At 34.7% G+C, this 17619-nt stretch overlaps 1 protein-coding gene across 1 annotated transcript; it reads left to right on the top strand.

The window, feature by feature from the left end:
* Positions 1–14: 14 nt before the first annotated feature.
* Positions 15–9124, top strand: LOC123525246 (cytochrome P450 2E1-like). Its single transcript, XM_045304139.2, has 6 exons — positions 15–525; positions 1292–1577; positions 2130–2359; positions 3600–3819; positions 4478–4698; positions 5859–9124. The coding sequence occupies exons 1-6, from the start codon at positions 150–152 to the stop codon at positions 6044–6046; spliced, it is 1521 nt and encodes a 506-aa protein (XP_045160074.2). The 5' UTR covers positions 15–149; the 3' UTR covers positions 6047–9124.
* Positions 9125–17619: the final 8495 nt, after the last annotated feature.

Genomic DNA, 17619 nt, shown 5'->3' with positions numbered 1-17619 from the left:
TACCTGTGTCAATGAAGGGCATAAAAGCAATAACCGTTTCGGGTCATCATAGGTCGTGACTGGCGAAATATAAACATTTGTCAGAAACTGACGAAATTCAAAGACTATTAAAACTTGAAAAGATATTGAGGGAATGAACTCGTTCTGTTATGGCTTTTCAATTCTTTTACGGTATTTTTACTTATTTTACACAGTTATCAGTAACATCGTTTATTTTGGTTATCACTGTTTGCATACTGTTACACTACATATTCTTCTCAAAGCGGTACGACCCTCCTTTACCACCGTCACCGAATTTTAAACTTCCGTTGATTGGACATTTACATTTATTGGAGCATGACATGAGAAAACCGTTCAGAAAATACCGGAAACAACTTGGCGATGTATTCACGTTGTATTTTGGTGGAAGGCTGACAATTGTGATATCGGGATATGAGACTTTGAGAGAAGCCTTTCTTACAAATGGAGAGTTGTTTTCCGACCGACCAAGTCTTTATATAACAAATATTGCAACTAGAAATCGAGGTGAGTTTTGTGATATAATTAAAACTTGTATGATATGAGTTGTAGGCAATCTTCTATAATGTGAAGCGTTTTTGATTTGTCATACACGCGTTTTTTTTACTGTGTGCCACAGAATCACGATAAACTTCAGCTACGTTATTAATACGTTACTTTAAGATTTTTTTTAATTGTAAGAAAATTTACATCAAGATCAAACGGTACAGATGTCTTTTGGCTAAAGCAAAAATCTGGAATGAAGTGCGGTCACGACTATTTTTTTTTAAGTTAGGCCTAAAAAAAAAAATTCTTTGTTTCCGGTAACATGCTCAAAAAAATTAGGGTAGGTAGGTCGGAAATTTTTTTTTTTTTGGAATTTTTTTTTATTAAGGGAGACTTTTCGGAAATTATTTTTTTGTCAAAAAATGATTACAAATAAGGGGGATATGCCTTTAGAGCATTAGTAAGTTGATTTCTAACATCACTGGCCATGTTTAACACATAAAAAGTGCAGTTTTGCATCATTTTGTTAAAAAATTGAAAAAAATATTCTCCAAGGCCATAAAAACATTTAGGGTCGGGCCAAAAATTTAGGGTAGGTCGGGATACCGGAAACAAACAATTTTTTTACGCCTTATTGTAGTTTGAGCATTTAGTTTTGCTCAATTTTGTCTTTCGGAACACGTATGTAATGATATATCAGTTATAACATGAGTATGTCCTGACATGAGGCAGAACTTACCAACAACAGCCATTTATACTTTAATATTGTTTAACTTTCACTTTCCAGGTTTTATACTTGCGAGTGGGGAGCGTTGGAGGGAACATCGTCGGTTTGCTTTAGGTACCTTAAAAGATTTTGGAATGGGGAAAAGCAAACTTGAGGGAAAGATCCACGAAGAAATTCAATCATTCTTATCTGAAATTGAGGCCCACAAAGGAGATCCCTTTGACCCAAAGGATATCATCAGCACACACATAGCGAATATCATATGCTTCATTTTGTTCAAAGGCCAGTTTAAACATGATGATCAGCGATTCTTAGGGATGATAAGGCTATTTGATGAGAACATGGAGTAAGTTTTTGCCTTGTGTATTTTTGTCCCGGTCTTCATATAATCTGGTTTATCAGTTCGAACCTTTCAAATGCTTAACTGTTGTAGCCCGCCAGGTTAGCTCAGTAAGGAGAGCGCATATTTACAAATCTCGGGGTCGTGAGTTTAATCTCCGGGTGAGGCGTATGTTCTCCGTGATGATTTGATAAAAGACAGTGTCTGAAATCATGCGTCTTCCCCCACTGATTCATGTGGGGAAGTTGGTAGGTACTTGCGGCGAACAGGTTAGTATTCATACAAAATCCAGGAACATTGGTTAGGCTATCTACCCGCCGTTACATAGCTTTTAAAACGGCGTCAAAACCAAAACAAACAAACAAACAAGTTATTTACTGTGATTTATTCATACTGGTTACATAGATATATAACGCCCGGGTGGTTCAATGCCCGCGCATCTAAAATTAAATGATAAACCAACCACGCAAAGGTCTTGACTATTTGATATCACTACTCATTTGTTTTCACTCTAATGTTCCGAATACTTCCCATTTCTTTATCATTTACAAATTTCAGATCTGCTGCTGGACTCGCAAACCTCATGCCATGGTTAGCTGAATTTCCAGGTGATCCGCTAAAGTGCAAGAAAATGATAAGCAATGCTGATAAAATATTTGAGTATTCTGACGATATCATTGATGAACATGTGAGGGAGTATGATGAAAACGAAATAGATGATCTGACAAGTGCTTATATTAAGGAAATGAAGAGAAAGGAAGCCAATGGGGAAACAACTACAATGTGCTGTAAGGCATTTTGTTAACAGAAATGCATGACTATGAACGCAGAATCGGTTTAGGTCTCTTTTCTTGGTCTTGGGGAAACAAAAAGACTTTTCAGCTTTTAGTGGTAGAAGAAGAATCAAAATGCCATTTCGATGCATTATTTCATATAAGAGCGGTCAACTGCTAGACACAGATCTTCCGTAGATAAGTAGGATGGTTTCCGTAACTTAACTAACCATGCCATGCAATTAAGGGACATTTCTTAAACATGCTCTTAAAGGAGTCATATCATTCCAACCATTATGAACTGAACTTCTACATATCTGATTTGTTAAGCACAATTCTGTATATCTTTTAAAGAACATTATAGTAATATAATATTATGACTACAATTTCATAAAAAAATGAAAGTAAAAAACAAAAACACTGTGGGCAAACAATTTCAGTTTTGTTCTTTGTGCAGCATTTTTATGATAAAACAGAAGGTTTGGATGCAATCTGTTATGACAGGGGTAGTGAGGAGGAATCATAGTATTGTTTGCCTGAACCGAATACTTTAACTCAGTTGTGTTTCTATTTTTGGCCTCTAGATTTCAAGACCACTCAGACTAAAGTCCGATTATTAAAGCATGAATGCACTTTCATAGCCTCTCATGAACAGATTCACTGCTTATGTCTTTTGTTCCATTCCATTTCTCAAAGAATCTCTTGTAGAACAAATTAAAGGTTTACATAGTGCAAGAACGGGGAAGACAAATTCCGCCGTTTACAAACTTACAAGCTTGGGCAAAATAATTTTATTGAACATATAACGTTAAATTTAAGTTTATACTACAAGCAAATATTCAAACTAACAAAAGTTTGAACAGACTCAATGAAACTGAGTCTGCTATTGTGTTGCTTGGTGTGTTTTCTTAAACAAGGGATCTTTTCACAGATTTTATTTACTATCACAACAGCGGTCTGGGGCTGTAAAAAATCCACCGATACTCTGACTCAAGTGTTGTTCTATTTTCTGTCCCTTTTGGGATCATGCAATATATTCATTTGTTTTCTATAATTGAATTCCGCTTAAGCTGGTTCTAGGTACACCGACTGAATCAAATAGAGTCTGCTATTGTATCTTATGATGAATTATTATCTTAACGACTTAAGATTACACAGGAGTATCCACTAGATTAAGAAGACTGACATTCCCTTAATTCAGAGTGTCATTTATGACAACATCTGCGGCATTTAATATTAAATTGTTATATTTCAGTTGAGGAGCTGTCGGGAATGATTGGAGAACTGTTTATTGCTGGCTCACATACAACGACTGCAGCATTAAGATGGGCAATAGTTTGTCTTGTTCAGTTTCCCGAAATGCAAGAGAAAATGTACGAGATTATATCCTCTAGGATTGGAAATGAGAGACTGCCATCTGCTATGGACAAAACTTCATTAGGATACCTTGAAGCTTTTTATTTGGAAGTATTACGGTAAGATTATAAATCATCATATTAAACTATCCAGAGTACAGAGTATGTCAACATATAAAGGAAATGTAACTTTGCTCTTGTTAATCCTTTCTTCCAGGTCTTCGTCCGTCACTCATTAAATACTAAGAAGGGATAACGCTTGGAACATTTCAATATTTGATCAAAATAGCAATAAAACGACTGAATGAATTATTTTAGGTACATTTATTTATTTAAACTTAAGATCCAATATCCTGAGACACAATATCTATTTCATCAATTAGACCGTTATATTTTATCATGCTTTACATCTGAAACTAAGATTCCTATGGAAATACAAATGTACATATTTTAAAGGAAATGTGATACAAAATATATTTTGGCGGTGCAGTTGACGTCGTAAGCACTAAAACTGCTGCCTACGTGGCTGGCTATTTTCTTTAATTTCAAACTAGTAAGTCTTTTTTAAACAGTGGTCGAATTTATTAATGTCGTTCCGTGAGTTCATACACATATGGTTCGGCATTCCTGTTCTTTACATATTCCTAGTGCAGTGTTGTCTTTAATATCATTGGCATTGTGTTTTTAAGTCCTGAGGACTTCATGATAACTATTCGAACACACTGGCAAACCATTTGTAGTAAAGCAGTGATTTCAATGCCTTCTTTTTCACATTCAGGTATTGCACTATAGCAATATCGAGTGGAGTTCATGCCACAACTAGAGATTTGACCTTCAAAGGGTTCACTATTCCAAAACATGCGCTTATTATGCCAGATCTATATTCTGCTCTGCATGACCCAGACACTTGGCATGATCCCGAAAACTTCAGACCAGAACGTTTTCTTGACGATAATGGCAACATACGAAAGCGGGAAGAGATGATAGCGTTTTTTCTAGGTTAGTTGTTATGTATGCTTGTATGTTAGATTACTTTACGTTTTTTTGTCTGATAAATAACAAGATATTACGGTATATTCTCCATGCGATGATATACATGCATTGAAGCATCATTCATATACATACCACATGATACAATAGTCCATGTAAAACTTCGCAAGACATTGTATTACTCTGTCAACATGACCTACGAGGGGCGTTCAATATGTAATGTTACTCCGTATGTAGTTCCGTAACCCCTTGTTATTTTTAGATGCGGTTTTCGGCACATTATAGAGCAATTTACTGGGAACACAATGTTAAATAAATTATAAAAATCGACAGGTTCAAAGTAAAATATAACCTTTTTAGTGAGGTGTACTCAGGTATACTGGAACGTAATTATAATTTAGGTTTGTCCTGGGCATTCAGAGTCTCCGAAAAATAGAATAATTCGTAAAATCTCAAAATGCTATCATTTTTCTACGAGATACAGCAACTTGTGGTGAGTTTACGTTTGTTTTAAACTATTTATTGCATTTTTAATTTTACAATACAACTAAAATTCTAAACTCGAGGTTGATTCCATCTGGAATGGGTGCTGTGAGCGATTAATTAAAAGTCGTAAGAACTAGTTTCGCAATGGAAATTTAAGAAACTAGTATCAACTGAAAATACAAGAATTTTAAACGATGATTATCGCGCCTGACAAAATTGCAAAGGCTTATTTTACTCACCTTATCATTTTTCGAGTAAAAAAATATACACTCAATATAAAACTCTTATAAACATTTTTATTTCAGTTTTCATATGTTTTTGTGAAGATCATGATTTGTTTTATCTGTTTAAACTGCAAATTTAGCTATAGTTGTAGTTGTTGAATAGTAGAATCAAGGAATTGCATATTACAATCTCAATATTTTGGACATAAAATTGTCCAGTATACCCGAGTACACCTCACTCAAATGATTATATTTTTACTTTGAATCTACCGATTTTTATAATTTATACAGCATTGTGTTGCCAACAAATTGCTCTATAATTTGTCGAAAATCGCATCTAAAAATAACAAGCCGTAATGGAACTACATACGGAGTAACATTACATATTGAAAGCCCCTCATATGTATTTCTAAATTGTGATCTTCTAGCATAACTTCATACTATTTTTTTAATTTTCAGGAAAACGGAATTGTGTCGGAGAATCTTTAGCACGGATGGAATTGCTGCTGTTTGTAGGAGCGCTTGTACAAAGGTTTCGTTTAGAGAGTCCAGCTGACGAAACAATTTCATTGGAACGCGTTGACGGTGTATTTGGATTTGTACATATGCCGAAACCGTACAAAATTGTTGCAACTCTCCGCGTTTAGAACAGAGATGGCTTTTATTTCGAGTTTTATAATGCACTACGTTAATATAGAAGACAGATTTTATATAAATACATCACTTTTTAACAACAACTTTCATATTTTAATAAAATCAATATAAATTCTCTATGTTTTGTATCAAATCTATGTCTTAAGAAGTAAGAATAATTGGTTGTTGTCAATATTTTTGGGACGAACATATACTACGTACTATGGCTTCATGTTGCGGACAACCTGAAAAGACTTCCACTTAAATAACATGAAGAAATCAAAGAAATGACGGGAAAAGATTGCATTTTATATATCTGTCACATATTCAAATTATATCTTATTATACATATATAAAATAATTAACATGTACATATTGATGTAAGCCCGCCCGCTTAGCTCAGTAGGGAGAGCGTGGGTCTACGGATCGCATGTCTGCACGATAGAGGTTTCATTTATGATTTTATTTTAACCAAACTTGCACACAACTTGTATCACTATAAGATCACGGTTCCTTTCTTGAATTGGCCAGATCCCGTTATGGGTTCCAGAGTTATGGCCCCTGAAAGGGCCAAAATTAGCTATATTGACTTTGTCTGCACAATAACAGCTTTATTTATGACTTGATTTTTACCAAACTGGCACACAACTTGTATCACCATAAGATCTTGGTTCCTTTCTTGAACTGGCTAGATTCCATTAAGGGTTCCAGAGTTATGGCCCCTGAAATGGCCAGAATTAGCTATTTTGACCTTGTCTGCACAATAGCAGCTTCATTTATTATTTGATTTTAACCAAACTTGCACACAACTTGTATCACTATAAGATCACGGTTCCTTTCTTGAATTGGCCAGATCCCGTTATGGGTTCCAGAGTTATGGCCCCTGAAAGGGCCAAAATTAGCTATATTGACTTTGTCTGCACAATAACAGCTTTATTTATGACTTGATTTTTACCAAACTGGCACACAACTTGTATCACCATAAGATCTTGGTTCCTTTCTTGAACTGGCTAGATTCCATTAAGGGTTCCAGAGTTATGGCCCCTGAAAGGGCCAGAATTAGCTATTTTGACCTTGTCTGCACAATAGCAGCTTCATTTATTATTTGATTTTAACCAAACTTGCACACAACTTGTATCACCATAGGATCTTGGTTCCTTTCTTTAATTGGCGAGATTCCATTATGGGTTCCAGAGTTATGGCCCCTGAAAAGGGCCAATATTAGCTATTTTGACCTTGTCTGCACAATAGCAGCTTCGTTTATTATTTGATTTTAACCAAACTTGCACACAACTTGTATCACCACAAGATCTTGGTTCTTTTGTTGAACTGGTCAGATTCCTTAATGGGCTCCAGAGTTATGGCCCCTTAAAGGTCCAAAATTTGCTATTTTGGCTTTTGCAGCCATATAGAGACTTTATTTATGGTTATATTTGATACAAACTTCCAAAAACGTCTTCAACAACAATAAATCTTGGATTCCATGACAAATCAGATCCAGTCATAGGTTCCAGAGTTATTTTATATCTGATTACCTCCCCTGATTGTAATCAAAATAGATTTATATCAGTAAGTACTTATAGGGCTTATTTGAAATTTCATTATTGTTATCAGTTGGACTGAGACAATCAGGATAGATAACTATGGACTGATTTTATGTCAAATTACCTCCCTTTATTTCAAATAAAATGGGTATATCACCGTATCTAATGAAGATACTGATCTGAAATTTCATTTATGCCAACAGATTTATTTGGCAGATCCTTCTTTTGTTCACTTACAATATTTTTTTTAATTACTTCCTTTTACATTACGATAAATAGCTTATTTTTAGTAACTTTTTATTATTGGCCGTAGGGAAAAACCGAGACCACTTTTCTGTAGTACAGCATAGATGGTACCTCCAATTGTTAGGTGTATTTTGACATATCTGTACCTTGTAAGAATTTTTGTTTTGTTTTTGGTTAAAGTTCTTCCCTTTGTTGTTCCTGTCCTTTGGATTTAGATATTTTTCTGAGGACCTTCTTGTCCTCAAGTGCAATGATAACAGGTGAGCGATATAGGGCCATCATGGCCCTCTTGTCTTTCTGTTATTATTAAAACAGAACATATACAGTTGAAACTGGATGTCAACAAGCGTTTTACTTCAAGATAACCGAACTTCGACTTGAAATGATATTTTGTGCACGTGCTCTTGGGACGGGACGGGGCTTGAAAATGTCTACGATATAGCCCGAGGTTTGAGATAAGCTAGTTCGAGGTATCGAGTTTCAACTGCAGATATGATATTGAATAGACTCTTCTTAGACATTTATATGTGATAATGTTAATCATAACAAACAGGAATATATGTACATTTTTTAACTTTACAAAATAGCGTTAACGTTCTTTCGTAAGTCAGTAGTGTTAGAAAAATGTAAATACGACCTATGACTAGATATTGCTGATATATGAAATCATTTGAAGTCATCATATAGAGATATTGTTATATTTACCTTTTGTATAAAAGTAGTTGTTTTAAACAGAAAATGTATGGTCTGATACTTTTTTAAATAATACACTTTACATTTAAATTAAATAAAAAAATAAAAGCAGACTGTATTGTACAGCAGCACACACGCAACGATACTCGACCTGCGCAAAAAAGACTGCCTGCAATTTGACACTGTGATGGAGGTATTGTCATCTTCAGAGTTTTGAAAAAAGCACACGCTCTTTGAATTTTTAAATCGAATATCCGATATTTTTAAAAGTGCTTACCTTTTAGATACTGAGTTGAGTATTATATAACCCTAGGGAGGCTGATTTCACAATGTTATCAGCTAATACATTTACTGCTTAGACTGGATTGTTGTCCGTGAAGTTTGATGCGCCGCTAACTCAACTCATCTACATCAGATATTATGCTACTGACCATTCCAATGCTGTGGCCCACTGTGTTTCTTCATCTACATTTGTGTGCATGTCAATTATACCATGCATCCATACATGTACTGTTGTAGAGGTGTGATTGGAGAGGACTGTGTAAAGTGTTCGTTATTTTTTATTTTATATTATTATGTAATGATATTATTATATTCTTCATTTCCCTTTGTTATCATTTTGTATATCTGTAATTCACCTTGCGGGCATAACATTTGTTCATTGTCCTATTAACTGCCAACTTCCTCACATAAATTATCAGAGGTGGAGGAAGAATGATTTCAGACACCAATGTCTTTTATCAAAAAGTCACAGAGAACATAATGCCTCCCCCCACCACAGGAGATCTAACTCGCGATCCCGTGATCCATAGACCAACGCTCTCTCTACTGAGCTAACATATAACTATATAATTATGTAATTGTATATGTTATCAATATTTGGTGTGTCGTTGATGCACATGTTGCGCACGGGAACAAGTGCACCAAAACTTTCTCCGAAACACATAAATCGAAGTCAGTAACTGATTAATTTGCGTTCCCGTTGCCCCCACCCTCCCCACTCACAGTATTGGTGAATGGTAAACACAAACAACCAATAGTTATCAAATTGTAATAGTACAATACGGTCAATCTACATTTTCACTTATTTCCATAAAATGGAAGAAATATATGAAATGTCACTTAACCCTTATCATGCTGGACACGACTGATTCTGCCTTTGTGACCAGTGTAGATCATGATCAGCCTGCAGTCTGATCATGATCTGCACTGTTCGCTATTTAGTCAGTATCTCCTTGGTAAGCATCCCTTTCAACAGTTAATGGTATAGTCCCCAGTGGAAAATCGACAAGTTCTTTATAGAAATTTAGCAGGGTGAGGGTTAAGATTTTTTCTTTAAGGCCTCACCAAATTAAAAAGTAGTTCATCGGATTTGCCACACGTATATTTTCAGAAACACAAAAAAAAATTATTTTTTTTCGTTTCTGGCTTGCGCTCGCCCCATTGAAAAAATCAAGCCAAAAATGTTTGGTGCGCTATTTTTTACGGACGTAAAAGTGTATAAATGCTTATAAGTCCAGTGCCAGATTGTTTTAATCAAAATAAATTCATACTACGCACACATCGTCTATAATACATCATAACACTTATATTTAGTTGCATTAAAGTTATTTCCCCTTTATGCAGTTACGCCATTTACCTCTTGAATGTTTACCAAATTACATGCTACAAAAGTCGATTTATTTCATTGAAAACTGGATGAAGAAAAACATACTAATTTATTTGATAACATCAATCTACATTATTTTGGTAAGGGTAATTGATGCATGTCACTTATCTGTTTTCTGTTTTTCCTGTCCAAATGATCAGCATTTGCATACGGAAGTTGGTGGGGTAAGGAATTTACATTATGAGTTGTTTTCAGACCAGTTTCGATTTTCAAATTTTCCAACCATTTTAATAGTAGACTAATGTTAATGCACGTTAATCTCCATTTCAGACCTTAATTGAGACCTAGTTTCATCAAATTTAATATGTTATGAAAGTTTAAAGTTAGAAAAAGAGCTGTACATAAGACATCAATCTCGACTTTTCTGAATCAGAGCTTTGCCAGTAAAAGGGGCTAATAATAGTCAGGAGCTTTGAAAGTAACAGAGCTTTTGGTCATTATATAAAACTTAAACAAAAATATTCTATGTACATTGTATGTTGAAAAGGGACAAACTCAGTCTAAATTCAGAGTTAAGAGTATTGTTTCTCCTGGTGTAGACTTTGACAGTAAATAACTGTTCTAAGTTTCAAATCAGAAGCTTTAATAGATCTAGTAACACTTACTTGCTGGGAACCAGTTTCCGGACACCTTGTCATATTTCGGCTCCATCCTTCCCTAAAGTAATATTTGATGTAAATGGAGCCCACACTGTACAAACTTCAGCTCCTTCCGCGTCCGATGTTCTGATCAGCATCACGTTGTGACGTTAAATATAAGTTCCATGGGGCCTCAAAAGGGGTCACTAAAAGAAGTTATTTTCCCCATGAGGTAAACCAGTAGCCGGACAAATATTTTGACGATGTTTTGCTGTTATTTTGATATCTAATTAAGTAATTAAACTATTTTTACGCATTTCCTTATCATTAATCTCTTCCAAAATGCACATGAAACATTACCCGAAGTTCAATACCAGCTACAAGAGCAAACCGAGGTTGGCTATAAAAACCTCAAATATCGTCTAACACGAATTCTTGATAAATCCAATAGATATAGAATAAAATTTGTGCGAAAATCGACAGCCCTGCATTTTATATAACTGTTACCGTGAAATTACAAAAGTAGCACATGTTATCAGCAGAAAATCAATATGTAGTTTAAATATTTCTTCCTCACTTGATACCTCGGCAAGTGTAGAATACTGCGCATGCGCAATGCTCTCAGACAGAAAGTTTTTTGTAAACACAGGTTGGGTATCATCATAAAACCTAATATTATACAGCCTTGTAATACTTGGGTTGTTGTAGACATGAAGAACAAACATCGGAATGATCTAGATAAAATGATTACGTGAATACCAACGAAATAAAGCGGATATTACACGTGTCCGGAAACTGATCTTCTCCGGAAACTGAGTCCCAACCAGTACAGAGATATTTGATGTATCAAAAACTTTGTAAAGTCAGCTAAAATGCTACATTTTCATAGCAGTAAATATACAAGTCACATATGAATGTGATAAGTATGGTTTAAAGTTATGCATTGTTGTTTATTACATATTTTCTAACAGCATTTTCAAAAGCATACATTATTTGATTACACTGTACTGTATGCCAATGTTATTACCCTTTTTCATGAGTTCGCTTTGTTGTGCGTCTGCAAGTCAGATTTTCTCAATCTCTGGGGAAGTATTTTAATGTTAAAGGGTACGGAATCCTGTTTCCGCCATCGACTTTTCGACTAGACAGAAACGCGAAAACTTGAAATTAAGCATCTAATTTATACTTTTCGTGCTATAAATTTACCGCGAAAAGTCGAAATCTTGAAGTTTTTGACCCGACAATTGTCGTGCAAACGTCAACTTTTCGACCTAGAATCAAGCGCGAAAAGTAGAAATTAAGAGAGCTAATTTCAACTTCTCGTGCTAAGATATTTCCTCGAAAAGTTGAAAAGTCGAAGTTTGTAACGCGACAATTGTCGTGCAAATTTCAACTTATCGACTGAATTTGTAGGGCGAAAAGTATAAATTAAAGTCTTAACTTCTACTTTTCGTGCCAGTTTTTTGGCCGATAATTTCGCGATATTATCGCTTAAATTTCGACTTTTCGTTGTAGGACTAATTTGAGTGAGCATTACCCTACACCGGTAAGAGGTGTCTTGGTAAAAAACTGTATACTATCACCGTTTTTCGAAATGTCGTTGGAAGATGACATTCGGCATTATTTTATGCAGAATCATACATACAGGGAAATATTGGTACTTTACACCTGGAAAAGAATGTCAGTATCAGGTAAACTTCATAATATGAAATTAGGCGCTGCCTATCTTACGGGAAAACGTAGTCATACGGATTCTTTCTTTTTTCTGCATAAAGTGTTCTTTCTGATATTTTCAGTTTTGACTGTAAGCCTAGTGGTTTTGCTCTTGTTTTATTACATAATATATTTTAAACTGTTCAGTATACCCCCTTCGGTATATACTTACACTCGGTGCCATGCGCCCTTTAACGATCATGCCTTTGCTCTCAGTTTGTTTCTCTAATACAAATTTCTGAATCCAGGAATGCACAGTTTCTTTTCAGTTCATTTCTTACAAATAGTTTTTAAAAAAAAACCAAAATAAAAACACAAAACCGCTAATCGCTCTCAAGCAATAAACATCACAAACTGTATGTTATCTTTACATTTCTTTGACTATCAAATACTATATGATAGACCCACAGTATATTTCTGCTTCAACATAATTAATGGTCTCAGATTTGCCTGTCGTGATATGTATAAAAAAACACTCTAAAATGTGACTTATTATTTATCACACGATAAAGTCTGTAAGTTCCTGATGAAGTCAGCTGCTGAAAGTACAAATGTACTTTGATACGGACGCCATGAAAGAAAGCAGCATTTTAAATATGATACGACGCACAACAATGGCATCATATGGACTTGTAATAGCTTAAATGTAAATGTAAAGCCAAGTCATCTACGAACATATCCATATATGGTATAGGTAGGTACCTGGGGTGTAGAGACTCGAACAAGGGTCAAAATCTAAAAAAGTGTCATTGTCAACTGAAATTCCGTATAAAGTACAATAATAATAATAATAATAAAAATAGGACAGGTATCAGAAAATGACGAAACTTGTTATATGCGGTAGGGTGCTGGCCAAGACTAAGCTGCCCTGACCCGTGGAGCTCTGAGAATTGCTCCAATGGTGTCATTGGACTGAGTAAAGGTAGTGCTTGGGTTTTCAGGACTTCATTGACTGCTCTAACAAGTCAATATTTTGAGAATTTTACCTGAATTTGACCTATGACCTTGACCCCTAGTTGACCGGATACGAACCGGACATGGCCACTTTTCTCTAGGTATTAGCTTGCCCTTTGCAACAAGGTATCATGTATTAACTAAAATCAGACATCAGGTTATGAAGATATAGCTCCTCAGACAAGGACCAACCCTGTATTTAATATATGAAGAAGTATGTATATTTTCACGAAAAATGATACATTTTGAGACAGTCCTCCGACGAAACCGTCGGTGGTAAAATTATACAAATTACGTATCCGTTTAGACAATGTTAAAATTATATTTATAAAAGTAATACCATTTAAATATCTTGTGTTTGGAACATTCTACAATTTTTTGAAGTTAATAAAAAAACCCGGACATTTTACGTACGGAAATACAGCTTTTATCCTAAATTACGTACAGACGGATGAACAGATGTTGTCTTTTTTGTCACAAACATTCAGATTTTGTCATTTTCTTTCAAAACCAGTTTTTATTTGCAGTTATTTACCCAAAATAAATCTGTTATAAGCACTTTTTCCTTATTTTACTGATAATGTTTTAAGCCAAAAATGGCAAAGTTCAGCAAATGTTCCCGACAGCGTGCCCATCGGGGAAGAACATTTGTTTTTAATATTCGATTTGACAATACTATTCTTCAAAGAAATTTCAGTTTGATACCTTACTTTTACCGCTTTTAATGATAAATTGAAATTGATGAATTGTTAAAAAAAATGCCACCAAGGTTAGGCTTTTTTTTTTATTTAGTGAACACCGCTATTTATTCAAGTGATCACCAGTTGACGTAAGACAATGCGATACGACATCGCGACAATGTCGTTTGTCGTATCGCATTTTCGCGCGTCGTATCATATTGTTGTGATGTCGTATTGCATTGTCGTGTTTTGTATTGCGATGTCGCATCGTGCTATTGACGACAATGCGACACGACATCGCGACAATGTCGTTTGAGGATGTACGGAAACGTTTATGGGCCTCGCAATGTCGTGTAAGATAACGCAAATATCGACATATTTTCGCGAGAAATCAACATATTATCATAACAAGTCGTTATATTTTATTGACATATTGCATTCATTTTTTTCAATGTTTAATCATTTTTTCTCGAGATCCGCGTAAGCTGTAATGATACCTCGACATATTATGTCGATATAAACCATCCATTTCTTGATTTTCTAACGCAAGTTCTGGACTTAACCCGACTATATGTATACAAAGTCACTTCAATGACAGTGAGCAGGGATGTAGGAAAGTTGTGTTTGGTTAGGATTCAGTATGTATGCGTGGATCAGGGGACTCGTCAAGCAGATTATACGAATACACAATGAACATAAACATAAAATAAAAACGTGTAGTATCTCTAGACAAAAATGTGGATTCACAGTATAGGCAGTTTACGAGTATTTAGGCAACAAATTTTCACTCGGCGGATCATTTGCCTTTCTATAAAGAGACTCGGCAGGGCTGCTTGTAATAGCAAGACTAAAAATTCATTTCTGGTTTACTGCAATTTGTAAGTGCCTTAATGCTACTCGTTGACAGATAGTATGAAGCAGAGAATAACTGCATACACAGTTTGGTTTGTCTGTGAACAAATAACATATCACTAGCACATAACACATTTTTATCAACCTTTTCTGAGTGCATGTTCTTTCGAAAACAGCAACAACTAACAAATTAAACAGATAAAGAAAAGTAGAAAAAAAAAGTCTCACAGTAAAATATCCAGTTTTACTTTCACAGCAGACGTCCGTCAGGTGTTGTGAAAGTGAGACAATTCTTTGATTTTTTTTCTATTTTTATGGATTTCATAAATGTACACCAAGACACTTTTATATTAAATAACAAAAATTGTTTTCATAAAGTAGATCTAGGTTAAACATGGATTTCGTGATAAAAAGTAAATATTCAAATTAAAAAAAAATACAATGATTATGTTTCATGAATGTATTTTATTAAAGAACGTTCGAAAATAACAACACTTTCTTAAACTAAAAATATAAACAAGTTTTGATATTTTTATGAAGTACATCTAGAATACAGTCGGATTTCTTTAAAAAGATGATTAAGGGAAATAAATGAATAAAATGTTGAGTTTTTTATCAAGTAGATTAAGACTGCTTGGGTTTCCTAAATATCTGTTGCATTGCATTTGGCGGACCAATGTGTTTGAAACACTATCTGCTATCTATGTCATCTCACATGGATTAGGAACTTACATACTATAAGTGGTCAGCTTGAATAGTGTATATTTTTCCATCGATAATTTCTACATGTTTTATTCATGACAAGAAATATGGAACTTGTTTTTTTTTGTGTACATTCATATATCTTTTGTGTGTTGTCAGAATTCAAAGGAATTAAGGTTACGTTACTGTTGTTTTTAGGAACCGCTTTTTTAACACATCCCGCTCCCAGAAATTGCAAACTAAGTGCTGATTTATAGTTGTAAAAGTACAGTCTAACCTGCCCTACGGTCACTTTATATTGGCGGTAAGCCAGGCTTCTAGGAACAGGGGCAGTGCAACAATTCCCGAAATAATTTCCAAAATTGCGTTTATTCTACTGATTGAACTTCCAGCTAGTTGATTTGTCTTACTAGCATGGTATTGGAAATGTCCACCCAATATGAAAATACTTCGTACGGGCCTGTAAACCCAAATTCCATATTTCTAAAGAGAGCAATTACTATATATTACGAGAACTCACTTTAGTAAATCAAGAAAGGGTCGTTTCTTATCGTCATTATATGTCGAAATATTTTTATAGTTTACGCGGATCACGAGAAAAAGTGGTTAAACATTGGAAAAATGAATGCAATATGTCAATAAAATATATCGACTTGTTGTGATAATATGTTGATTTCTCGCGATATTATGTCGATATTTGCGTTATCTAAAGCGACATTGCAAGGCCCATAAACGTTTCCGTAAGAATGTCATGTGTCGTATCGCATTGTCGTGCGGCGCTAAAATTCAGGACACGATGCGCTACAATGCGATACGACGTCGCGACAATGCGATACGAAGCGCGACAATGCGATACGACGGACAACAATGTGACGCGTTACTGCGACATATCGTGCCAAAATTGCCAACTCAACGCACGACACTGCGAAGCGACATCGCGACATTTTGACGAATGTCATATTGCATTGTCTCGTGTCGTATCTCATTGTTGTGTGTCGTATCGCATTGTCCCGTGTTGTATCGCATTGTCGTGATGTGGTATCGCAATGTCGTGCATCGCCTTTGAGGCATGTCCACCAACCGTGCATGCCATGATACTTAATTAGTTTAAAAAGATAAATGCTGTCGGTTGCAAACGAATTATTTGAATAAAATTGATATCGAATTCATGTAAACAGTAGTACAGTAGTAGATATGAGGAATGCATTTTTTTTATATTAAGAAATAGTATTGTTTTATAGATCTATCTACTAGTATATAAAAAAGAAGAAAGAAAAAGAAAAACAATGTGCACAAAGTAAATGTACATTGTTTCATTTCAGAGACGTATAGATCATATATTTATATGTCTGTGATTGTTTCAATACCTTCATGTATTTTACAGATTCATAACACATGATCTAAAACTGTGATAATATATATTCCGAAATTATTTTTTTTTAATTTAAACTTTTATTATTTTAACGCTTAGATTAGAAATGTAACACAAATAATCATTTGAAAAATCCTCTTATTTTGTGACATATACATCACATAAAATTACAAGTTAGGGAACTTCATTAGAATATGTACTTGAGTAATAACCTCTAATAAGGTGTGAATTACATAATACCATGAAAAGTAAGTTTGATGAACCGGCAGTATAAATTAAGTTTTATTTAATGTATTACAGTCTTAGAATTCTTGAGAAAATTCTTCGTAGCCTAGGTTTGAGAAGGAGAACTTTGGTTGTGCCCAGAGTTCAGGCAGCATTAATGATATATACTTTTATCTGTTTTCTGTGTTTTGTTTAAAAAAGATGATCTTGACATGCTTGAAGGCTTTGAAACCTATATAGCTAATGGCTACTTGTTGACTCTGCTATTTTTGAGCCACAGTGAAATTGCCAGCTATTAATTATCCAATTTGTGAAAACATCAGATTCTGGTCCTACCCTTAGGTGTACTATTTGTCTAA

This window comes from Mercenaria mercenaria, chromosome 1, assembly GCF_021730395.1.
Source record: "Mercenaria mercenaria strain notata chromosome 1, MADL_Memer_1, whole genome shotgun sequence".
In the NCBI taxonomy this organism is placed as follows: domain Eukaryota; kingdom Metazoa; phylum Mollusca; class Bivalvia; order Venerida; family Veneridae; genus Mercenaria; species Mercenaria mercenaria.
This window is presented reverse-complemented; position numbering and strand designations above follow the sequence as displayed.

Excerpts from the sequence above, each read along its gene's own strand:
- LOC123525246 (XM_045304139.2), top strand. The coding sequence starts at position 150 with ATGGCTTTTCAATTCTTTTACGGTATTTTTACTTATTTTACACAGTTA. Across the intron at positions 2,360-3,599 it reads GGAAACAACTACAATGTGCT|TTGAGGAGCTGTCGGGAATG; the intron begins GTAAGGCATTTT and ends GTTATATTTCAG. Across the intron at positions 3,820-4,477 it reads TTTTATTTGGAAGTATTACG|GTATTGCACTATAGCAATAT; the intron begins GTAAGATTATAA and ends TTTCACATTCAG.